General features: G+C 48.5%; 1 protein-coding gene across 1 annotated transcript in view; it reads left to right on the forward strand.

The window, feature by feature from the left end:
- GNAI3 (G protein subunit alpha i3) overlaps positions 1–8,901 on the forward strand; it is a 32,107-nt gene extending 23,206 nt beyond the window's left edge. The window contains exons 5-9 of the mRNA XM_059831323.1: positions 3,214–3,342; positions 5,808–5,937; positions 6,457–6,610; positions 7,442–7,655; positions 7,750–8,901. Of these exons, the coding sequence (XP_059687306.1) occupies positions 3,214–3,342; positions 5,808–5,937; positions 6,457–6,610; positions 7,442–7,632 (604 nt within the window). The 3' untranslated portion in view covers positions 7,633–7,655; positions 7,750–8,901. The remainder of the gene's footprint in view (positions 1–3,213; positions 3,343–5,807; positions 5,938–6,456; positions 6,611–7,441; positions 7,656–7,749) is intronic.
- Positions 8,902–11,152: the final 2,251 nt, after the last annotated feature.

Raw genomic sequence — 11,152 nt, forward strand, 5'->3', positions numbered from 1 at the left:
AGAGAGGAGGCAGACTTCTGTGGAAGAAATGTTTCTTAAATATAGGTTTCACCAGGTCTTCACCTGTTTTCTTCTTGCTGCGGGAAGACGTGGCTATAGATGATTAATTCTGTATGAGCTGTCAACCTATGTGGGAAGAATACTGTTTGCGTTTTCAGACTGGCACAGGTGCTTGTGATAATGTTTCTTGAAAGCTTGGTGTTCTGTGACTGCAAATACTGACCCACCTGGGTACCAAACCCCCATCTTTCTGCCCTCTTTCCTCCTCTCCCTGGTGAAGGCTGGCTTTTGTTTGCTGCTCTGCCTTCGGGCGTGATGGTGACAGGCCCTTCTTCCCTCCCTCCCATAGCTCAGGCTGCGGATAGCCGTTCATAATAAATGCTTTGTGTGACTCTTTCAGAGCCATTTTTGGCCTTGAAAGCATTCTTTCCAGCGTTAAAAGGAAACATGACTGAATTGTTAGGAAAATACCGTTCCAGGGTTCATGTGAGCGTGTGGAGGAGGGGAACTCTGTTATCTTCACCAGCGGAAAGCTGTCCACCTCAGAACATCCCGCTGCTGTGGTCAGTGTTTCTTAGAGCAGTCTGAGTGCGAGATGGGACAGCACTGAAGCTGGCAGGTTTTCTGATTGAACTGGACCTACAGATCCTTGCACACGCAGGTATTGAGCCAGTGCCAGCCTGGCACAGGATGTCCTGGGAAGGCTTGGAGCATCACTAAGACAAACAGGAGTTACGCTCTAGCCCTTTGGTCAGCTTTTTTTTTGTCCTCGAGCCCTCATTTTAAGGGTGAAAGAAGAAGGGAAACAAAACAAAACTGTCTTTTTGCAAGCTTGTATTTGCAAGGTGGTGTTCAAGCATGGGAAATAGTTGGCTCTGTAAACAAGGATCCAAGGTGGGGAACGAATGTTGCAACTTCAGCATATGAAGGAAGCCTGGTCGCGAAGGAGACTGTGAAAAGGGATTCAAACTGCGTGGGATGTAGAAAGATTCAGTAAGGTGTGTGTTTTCAATTCCCGAAACAATATTTGTGAGGAACATCTTCAAACTTTCAGACAGACTGTGGCAAGCTGTGGGCTATGAGTCGCTCGAAACCACGAGTCTCAGACTGTGCTTTTCCAGTTTTGTTTTGGTTTTTTTTCAAGTTCTACTAAACCTATATGTGGTAGAGGGAAACAAGCGGCTGTCTGCACAGGCTGGGCTCTGCAGCCTGGTTTTGTTGGGTGGGCACAGCTGCTTCCTCTGCCCGCAGCATCAGCTGCCTCCGGCAAGGCGAGGATGGCTGGAGGAGGCTGCATGCACACGCGCTTGGGCGGCTCTTCTGCTTCCGAGAAATCCCCTGTGCTGGATCTTCCAGCTGCTTAGGCATTTCCATGGGATTTGCCCCTTGGGTGTCCCTGGAATTAGTCTGGCAAAGCTTACTTTTTAAGGCAGCTTGCAGATAGAGCCCCACTTATTCTGATACACCTTGTTCCCCTGATTGATGTGCAATCATTTGAGTGGCACTTTGCAATTCATTTGGTGGGAGTTGCTGGACTCTGTTCACTCCTCACTGGCTGCCTAAAAAGCCTTAAGTAGGATTTATACCAGGAATTATACCACTTTCACTGCCCAAACTTCTGATGCTGAAAGCTGGCAATTAGGAACAGATGCTTTACAGCTTCACCTTGTGCATTTATCACTTCAGCTGTGTGACCTGTGTCAAAGCCAAGCTGTTTAGGAGTTGCTGGGTCAGTTCTTAGGTAGCACTTCCATCAGCTTTTGAACCACCGTGTCCCAGCTAAACTCATACTGGTAGGAAAGAGGGGGGGGGGAAATCCGGGCATGTCATTTCCTCGGCAGAAATATTTTTCAACAGAAGCCGAATGAAGGTAAGCACCTTCCAAATTCTGTTTTACTAAGCTGAAACTAAAGCCGATCCTAAGCTTGAGGTTTGGGTGCTGCGTCTCTGGTCAAAGAGCAGTTCACAAACCTGTCATCCCACTGAACATGAAAGAGGAATGAGGGGAGTTGGCCCTTTCTGGGCTAAAACCGCCTGCGGATACCAGCTCTTTGAGAAAAGCCCCACGGCGCCGGGCGAGCACAGGCAGGAGGCTGGCAGGTAGGCTGGGTTCTTCTGGGGTTTGGAAAATAGGTCAGCGCTCTGCAAATATGCTGGCAGTCCTGGCCAGAGCAGATGCTGAAGCTGACAGAGGAGGGAGACGTCGCTCAGTACGTTGCCCGCTTGGTGACGAAGGCGTGTAGAAATTTGGGCTGCCTGGCGCAGCTCTCAGATGCATGGGAAGGGGTGATCCCTGGCTGACAACAGAGCTGTCATAATAATGTTTGGCTGGGAGGGCAGGGTTTATTACACCAGTGTAGAGCCCTTGTGCCACTAAAATGTCACAGTTACATGGTACTGTATTGATTAAAAACTGCTCCTGATAAAGATGGGTCCGGTCCCTTCCCAAAGGAGCTGGAGCACTCCTTGTCTCCTTTGCGGAAGCAGGAGGCCGTCGCCTTCCCCTTAACAGGAAAAATGAGCTCAGAGGTGTCGCTGGCTGGAGCGGGATTTCTGACGCTGCTGGAAATGATGTATACCTCTTACTTATGTGCCCGAGAGCTGAACTTCAAAGGGAGTCTGCTGTAGCTGGAATTAGTTGGGGTCTCGATGGGCGCGTTGCCTTGATGTTGTAGAGAAATGACTTCTGGCGGCGGTGCCGTTGGGCACCTGGATGCGTTGTGTGTTAGGTTGCTCTTGCTAAAGAAGGTGAATGAGTCTGCCTGTTTTGGGGGCAGTTCTTGACGCTTAATTCTTTCCTCCTCATTCATTTGATATATCCTCGCCCTTAAAAAGTGAGCCACTGGATTTATTGCCTTGTGCTTTGATGCGAAAGACCTTGACTGCTTTGAATTGCCCCAAGAGATACCAGTCTTGGCATGGCTTCTGCATCAGCAGTACTTCTCGTGCTAGCTTCTTATCAGGCTTCACTCCCCAGCTCGCTGAACTCTACCCAGCACATGCTGCAAGGTCATATGGGGAGGGGTTACAAAAAAATACCCCACAAAATCAACCTTTGGGATAGACCCAAGGGGGTCTGTTTGCTGCATGTTCAAGGTCTGTACTACGCGAAGATGATGAATAAATTCCGTGATGACTTTCTTCTGCAGTTTATAAAAGATTCATGGCGAGCCAGCAGACTAAAAAAAGTGCATCTTGTCTCTTCTGGTTTAGTTACCTAAATGACTTGGATAGAATATCCCAGCCGACCTATATTCCGACTCAGCAGGATGTTCTGCGGACCAGAGTTAAAACTACGGGCATTGTGGAAACTCACTTCACCTTCAAGGACCTGTACTTCAAGTAAGTGAAGGGCAGCGCTTGTCCCTGTGGACTGCGGTGATGTCTTCAGTGCGTGGTGGTGGTGGTGGGTCCCACACCTGCGCTGCAAAACGTCTTGCCCTGTTTTAACTGTCCTCCTTGCCTCCGTTATGCTCCCTTTCTACTGGCATTGCTCACTGGAGATACCGGTTTGACTTTTATTTGCCTTCTTCTGTTCTTTTCAGCTGCTTTTATGTTGGGATCGCAGAACAGGTACTGACTGCTTGTTTACAGGATCCAAAAAAGAAAAAATACTAAAAGGACACTGACTCCTGGATTTTGAGTTTGAATTTAACCCCTTCCTTTGAAGCGGGAGATAAGAGCTCTCCCCGCAGTCACTTTCGGCTCTGGGCTGCATGGTGTTCTCCAGGAAGCTGTAGATGACTGTGCTGACTGACGCTTGCTGCGGAGCAGGAATGGGGCGTGCAGAAAGCGTGCTGGGGACTGGCTGCCTTTGCGTGACACTGCAGAGGATGGGACTTGCCTGTCCTCTCTGCCTTCTAAATTCAGGCCCAGCAGGGCTCAGGTATCGAGCCTGGTCTTGGCAGTGTCCCTTTACGTATCACTAATCCAGCTCCCTCTAACCTCTGTAGCGGCTGCTAGCCTGCAGTTCAGCTCTCCTTCCCGCTCTTCATCTGCTCGTTAGAAAATCCTCGCTTTGGATCCCAAGTGCGCTCCTCACAAACAGCCTGGAGCCCCGTGGGGTGGGCACTCGTGTCCCGTAAAGTGGATGTAGGAAAACGCAGCGCCTGTATCTTGGGCGAGTTCCCTTCGTCTGTGGCAATGTTTTCAAGTCTTTGTTGCTCAGAGCCTTTAAATAAGCATTTGTTTGCTTAATTTTAGCTTGTGTTTGAAAACAGTTTGAAAGAGCTATAGCAAAAATCCAAGTGTTGCTTACAAAATCTGATTTGTTTGCACGCTTCTTTGGGAGATCAGTAGCTTTTTGGCTTCTGAACTGTCTTAACTTATGAACTGTTTTAACAAAAATGCCTAAACACTTTGCATCACCGAGCTATTTACATGGCTTCTGGTTCGTCCAGGGAAAACTTGTCTTCTGTCCTGATGTATTAGGGTGAGCATTTCCAGCTGCAGTGTGCGGTGCTCTTTTAAAAATCATCACGTCTGACTAATGGAAGAGTGAGCTGGAGGTAGCAGGCATATTCTGTTTAATCATTATAACCCTTCTTCTAAAGTGAAATGGCTGAGCACTCGGAGGCGTGCCTCCCTGATGCAAAGAGGCGAATTGCTCCTTCCCAAGCCCGCCTGGAGTCATTGATCATGTGCAGAGCCTGAGACACGAGGTGTCTCGTCTCGGAGGGATTTGCTCCATAAAGGAAAGCATTAATACATCTTAAACCCTGAAGCTGCCATCTTTCCCGCGACAGAAGCCTTGACGTTAAATCTCAGACATTAATAAGAGGCTGAGGTAGCCTTAGTATAACTGTGACTCGAATTTGGATTAGCTCGGCGAAGCCGAGTTGTCAAGGATGCTGTTCCTTTCCAGATGTCTCTGCGCTAACAGCGGAGAGTAATGGCAAATGATACAAGCTAAGTAAATAGCCTGTATCCTCACAGAGATTTTCATCTTTCCTCCTGTGGTCCACGGGGACGGTTTACCTTAAATAGAAGACTGGAGTTAGCTGAACGGCACTTCTGGCTGCCTTGTTTGGCATCGTTAAATTGCATTGCTTTTGGCCCACCCTGGGCAGTTTCTCTCTTGTCTGCCTGTTTGCTCTGATAACAAATCAATTTTTATGATTTTCATAGCTCTTGGATATTGACTTGTATCTGGCTTGATTTAATTAAGTCGTAGTCCCTCAGAATATCCTGGGCAATCCTGCTTCTCATTGAAATATTTTGGTAAGCAGGGTGTTGTAACTGTCCAAGACACTTGCATCTTTTTTTATGGACAGAAATTCTGTAAGCAGCTCTGCAGCCTTTAAACTCATGTATTATTTTTATAATACATGAAACTGTTTCTTAACCCCGTTAATTTTTTTCTGGGTCCCAGTAGTAGCGTGCAGGTAGTATGTTCCAGATAATCCTTTGTCAGACGCAGTGTCAGTTAACTGGAAGAGCTGACTATGAGTAGGTGTTTGGAGTCCAGTCAAGCAAATGGATCGTTGCTAAGGAAATAGGAGACAGAGAACAAAATAAGCATGCCCTGGTGAATCAGCAGACTTCTGGATAGCAATGTAGGTAACGTCTAGTTCCTCCTGCTGAAATTGCTCTAAAGAAAAGAATTTTAAAATCCAGTGGGCGCTCTCCTGAGAAAGGGAGGGCTCAGAGCTGTTGGCCTTGCTGATGGAAGGCTGTGGACCTGTTTTCCCCTAAACCCTGCTTGTTTGAAAGTCCTTAGCAGAGCCTCCTCCATCCCCTGCGAACGGTGTGGTGGCCGGGGAGGGAGGTCTCCATAGCTTCTGAGATCGTTCTTCTGCCTCTCCCAGGATGTTTGATGTTGGTGGCCAACGGTCGGAGCGGAAGAAGTGGATCCACTGCTTTGAAGGCGTGACAGCAATTATTTTCTGTGTGGCCCTCAGCGATTACGACCTCGTCTTGGCCGAGGACGAGGAAATGGTATGTTGTGGAGGAGTTATCAGTGCCTGGCTGCATGGCACTGCAGAAGGGAGGTGGAAGCACGTGCAGACCTATTCTACGAGGGGGTGGGCATGTCTCTGGCTTGCTCCCCTTGTTACAGTTGTTCAGGGGCTGTGAAGATGAGCGCTTCCTTGCAGCGGCTTGTAGTATCTTGTCCCAGAAACTGGTAAACATAATGTGTAAATGAGATTTATTTTTTTTTCTCCATGCCATGGTTACCGGGAGGTGCCTTGAGTTGTCCCTGCAGCCTGTTCCCCTAGGTGTGAACACCTCCCTGGAGGTAAAAACACATCCTGGGGGAGTTAGAGGTTGAGGAGGTGACCTGACCCCTGCTCAGGGTTGTGCCAGTGCTCTTCCTGATGAAGTGGCAGTGAGGATGTGTCAGTGACACTCGACTCCTTAGTCTGGCCTTTGCAGTAAAGCCTGCCTGTCCCTCCCACCCCATCTTCCCCTAATAACTCTAGAGTGATGCGTCACCCTTCTCATTTTATTTTTCAGAACCGGATGCATGAGAGTATGAAACTGTTTGACAGCATTTGTAACAACAAATGGTTTACAGACACATCGATCATTCTCTTCTTGAACAAGAAAGACCTGTTTGAGGAAAAGATTAAGAAAAGCCCACTAACGATCTGCTATCCGGAGTACACAGGTAAGGCCGGGCTCGTGAAGCAGTGTTTTTATTTGCTGCCAGGGCTGGGAATGAGTCAGTCAAAGCCTACACAATCCAAGATGACTTAAAAGCTTATCTTTTTCCCTATTCTCTTAACTCTGTCTCTTGGGTAGCATCTTTGGGCTGTCAAGTTAGCTGACAGGTCATTTTCTCGGAAGAGATGTGGTCGTGCATGTCTGTGGTTCGGAACAGCCTTTGTCCATGTGTTTTATGGCCTGGAGGACGAATAGCAAAGCATTGCACTCCAGCAAATCAAGGTCACTCCGCATTTTCCACATGTTATTAGGACAATAGTTTCATTTAACTTCAATTTTAGAGGCTATGAAGCTTATTCATGTCCTGGGTATGGCACTTGCCCACCCTGGTGTGTCTGTCTCTCAGCAATTCTTTTGCAGCCCTTCCCTGCCGTGGCCCCGCACGGACGTGATGCTTCACCGAGTCGCTGCTTGAGGCATTTAGAGTCTTGAAACGGTCCTTCCTTCAAACCTCCTTATTCCTGTCATTTGTCACTCTTCTGATACAACTACATCTTTCTAGCGTGAGGCATTATTCTAGCCAGTGTTCCCGCCCAGAGATGGCTAGAAGGGGAGGCTGGAGCAGGGAGCAGCCGGCGGGTTGCAGGAGTGAGTGACTTCTCCAAGGTCACTGACCAGAAGCTGGGAATAGACTTCAGATTTACCAGAAGGGGTTAATGGTGGATTTGGATTTGTAGCTGGATAAGGCAGATGGTTGCAAGCAGCTTAATATGTACTTAAAAGATCTCTCTGCTGTGAACTGCTGGCCAAAGTAAGGGATCTTATCTTTTTTCAGGCTCCAACACGTACGAGGAAGCAGCTGCCTACATCCAGTGTCAGTTTGAAGATCTGAACCGGAGAAAAGACACCAAGGAGATCTACACGCACTTCACCTGTGCCACTGACACCAAGAACGTGCAGTTTGTGTTTGATGCCGTTACAGATGTTATCATTAAAAACAACCTAAAGGAATGTGGACTCTATTGAGGAGGAAGGGGCGTGGGAAGAAGGTAAAGCCGAGCCGCTCGGAGCGTTTAAGCGTTGCACACCAGCTCGGGCTGGCTTTGCCTTGCACCTCACTAACACTCGCTGTTTTCTTTTCAGTTTTTATCATGTGGCGTTTTGAGAACCAGACTCTTTGCTGCCTCGTGGGGACAGCTGCGAGCATGAACAGGACCAGGGAAACGAAAACAGCATGCGGAATCGTTGCATTCTTTAGCACAATCTTCTGTATTAGGGACCTTTTTCTTGATATGGGATGTTGAAGTTAGGTCAAGATGGAACAACTGTTAGTGTGACTAGATCATCCTGGCATCGTTTGGATGGCGTAATCTCAAATGTGTACAGCTGTTGTGAAGTTGAGGTGCTGGATTCCAGACCTTCGATATGTAGCTTTCTCTCTTTTCTTTGGTTAACAAGCCACCACTAGTCTGTTTTTAAGGTTTTTTCCATCAAGAAAACTATAACTTTACTAAATTTTATTTCTTTATTTGCAAACGAATCTTGTTTTAAAAATAAAAAAACAACAAAAAAAAATCACTTAACTATGCACATGTGACCAGATCATGCAGAAAGTATTCCTCTTAGCAGGAACTCTTTGTTTTTAACACTTGGTATGGTCAGGATTTAATATTTCTGCAACTACTTAAAGGATCCTTAGAGCTCTTACGGCGATGGCTTCGGCTTTTTCTGATGTGTAATTTGTTACCATCCTGCTGCCACAAAGCTTTTGAAAGAAGCTTCTGCAGCAGGAGAAGGGAGTCTTTTTAGCTCGTGGTTAGGGGTGAACCTGGTTTATGCCGCTATCCAAATCGAGATTCATTCTGCCTGGTAAGCGTTAAAGCCAACTTCGCAGTGACCGCGTACCCGGGCTGCGTCGGTTGGAGAGATGAAATGCTGAGCTCCCGACGGGATGGGAAATGCGTGCTGCTACAGAGCTACTCAGTCAACCACTTATTCTCGTGCATTTTTGGTCTAAACCGGTGGGCAATTTTGTAAAGGGTGCACCTTGTTCTGCGTTTACCATGGCCTTTTTCCGTTCAGACTCCTAAACGGTATTGACAAGCATGCCTTCACTTTGTATATGTGGTGCCAAATTCCTGTTTGCCATTGTTTTTACTGTAGTAACGTTCATAACCAGTCCGTACATTCCTTTGCTGAACCATTGCATTGAGACTCTTTTTCCCAGTTTGTCATGTGTACAGTTTCAATCTGTTATAGTTGTTGGCAGTATTAAAATGGTGAGTAAACAGTTTAGCCTTTTCTCTAGTTTATTCTTCATTTTTCCAGGAGCGTTCCCCCCCTTTTGTGCTTTGCTGGAGAAGGAAAGTAAGTGCTTCGATGGGAAATGGGTGTCATTAATGGGACAGGAAGGTTCCTCGTGCTCTGTCATACCCGGCTGTCGGTGCTCTCTCTGCAGCCGGTTCTGGCGCGGGTGGAAAACGGCCGGCATCCAGGCGTTCGTCAGGATCGTCGGCAGATGGTTAGTTTACCGCTTATTTATAGCACGAGTCTCGCTGCCTCTTTTGAACCTGATGGGAAAATGACTGCTCCGGACTGCTGTTACGTGATGTTTGAAGACGCTTGCCTAGAAATCCAGAATGAAATACTTTAGGGATGCTTGTGGGTGCCGTAAACGGCTACCCAGAGTGTCTGCCGGGTGGCTGACATGCAGCGCTGCCCAGCCGCTGCAAAGAGTGTATTTATGGTCTGGAAACTCTTTTCCCAAGCTGCCTTGAGCTCTGACTGCCTGACAATTCCGCTCCAGCCAGCCTTGAGTCTTTACCACAGCCTCCCATGAACGCATGGGCTAGTTCGTCTTGCCTTTTAAACGAATTCATGTGAACCTCCCTGGTAATTGGATTGCAATCGATGCTGGAGCTGCCTGACCCTGCAAGGGTCCAAGTAGGCGCGTTATCTCGCCCGGGCGGGAGGAGGGTGCTTTGGCCGAGAAGGTTTTTCGGTTGGTGGCAGCCTGGTGGCACCCGTGCTTCCACCCCGCCGGGCACCCGGGAGGGCGGCGGCGGTCGTCCCACGCTGCTGCACGTGGGCCCACGGGATGATCTCGGTGGGGGAATCCATGTGAGCACCGAGTGCGGAATGAATGCAAAGAATGTAAAATATTCCTTGATCCAAGCTCTCGGACAGAGGAGCGGGGTTGGGGAACAGTCATCATGGAGAAATCGAAGTGGGAGAAATGATAGACATCCACGTCATGCATAGTTCTTTATTTTGTTTTTCCTACAGTTAAATGAAGCTGTATATGTGATCTCGGCAGTAAACAGCGAGAGGATACAGGACTTGTCTACAGTACCAGCGTAGATTTATTTACAAACAGTAAAGAGCAATAGCAAATAGCAGAATGAAGATGTTTCAAGTAACCATTTCCTCTTTATCCAGCCCATTCCTCTTCTGCGGGCGCGATTGCCTCCCCCAGACCCTACTGCACGTGGCTCCTGCCTGCTCCCACCTTTGCCCACCGCCAGCTACAGCCTGAGCACAGCTCGGGGAGAAATTCACTCGAGCTTTAGGGCACAAAAAACCCCCCTAACTTCTGCCGAAGGGCTGAGGTTGGTTCCCAGGGGTGACTCGTAGGTAACCCGGCCTCCCCCTTCCCCAGGAACTCCTGGGTTGATAAATTCAGCTTTGAGCACAGGGAAGAAACCAGTTGCGGAGGGACGGGTACGGGAGGAGCGCCTGTCGCTGCCGCCCGCAGAAGCCACGCTGCTGGCTCTCCCCGAGCACGCTGTGCTGCCCGGCTGCCACAGGCTGGAAGTACGACGGCTCGATAACTCTTTTTTCTGGCTGGTGTGCTCTTTGCTGTCAAACTATTCCAGATCTCATTTACAAACGTTGCCTTTCACGTGCTGCAGAGAGCAGGGTTTTCTTTCTTTTTTTTTTTTTTTTAAAAAAAAGAGGAAATGGCCACGAAAGGGAGCAGGAAGTTCAGCTTCAGCCCCTTCCTATTTTGGGCTTGAAAGTAGGTGGCTTGGTTGGGCAGGTCGTAGAAAAAGTGGGGTCTGAGGAACTTGTATCTCTTTTTTTTTTTCTGGTTAATCCTTTTGGCTCTGCTCAGCAGAACGGCGATGTGAAATTGAACTCCTTTCCTCTCCTGGCAGGAAGGAAGAAAGAAGAGGGGGTTAAACGCTGTCAGACAACGCGCTTAAGGTTATAACGGTGTGAGACGTGGGAAAGGCGGGTTCAGAGAAGCGACTTTTCATGGCACCACGCTCGGCGATGGAAAAAATTCATCAGCTTAAATGCTCTGACCCAGGCAGCAAAGCGCCTGCAGCGTTACACCGAGTATTCCCTTGCTGATCAACCCCTGCAGCTTTCGCTGCTGCCTGCAACCGCGGGAGCAGCCAGGGCCTCCCTGCCTTCTGCCTTGGCACGCTATTTCTATTTTCCTTGGTGCTAAAGCGGGTTCTCGGTCGGAGGCTGCCGAGTGCTCCGCTTAGAAAGCGGCTTTGTTCACAGCACAATGCGGAGCTGGCGGCCGAGGGCTGGG

This window comes from Gavia stellata, chromosome 30 (genome assembly GCF_030936135.1).
Source record: "Gavia stellata isolate bGavSte3 chromosome 30, bGavSte3.hap2, whole genome shotgun sequence".
NCBI classification, from domain to species: Eukaryota; Metazoa; Chordata; class Aves; order Gaviiformes; family Gaviidae; genus Gavia; species Gavia stellata.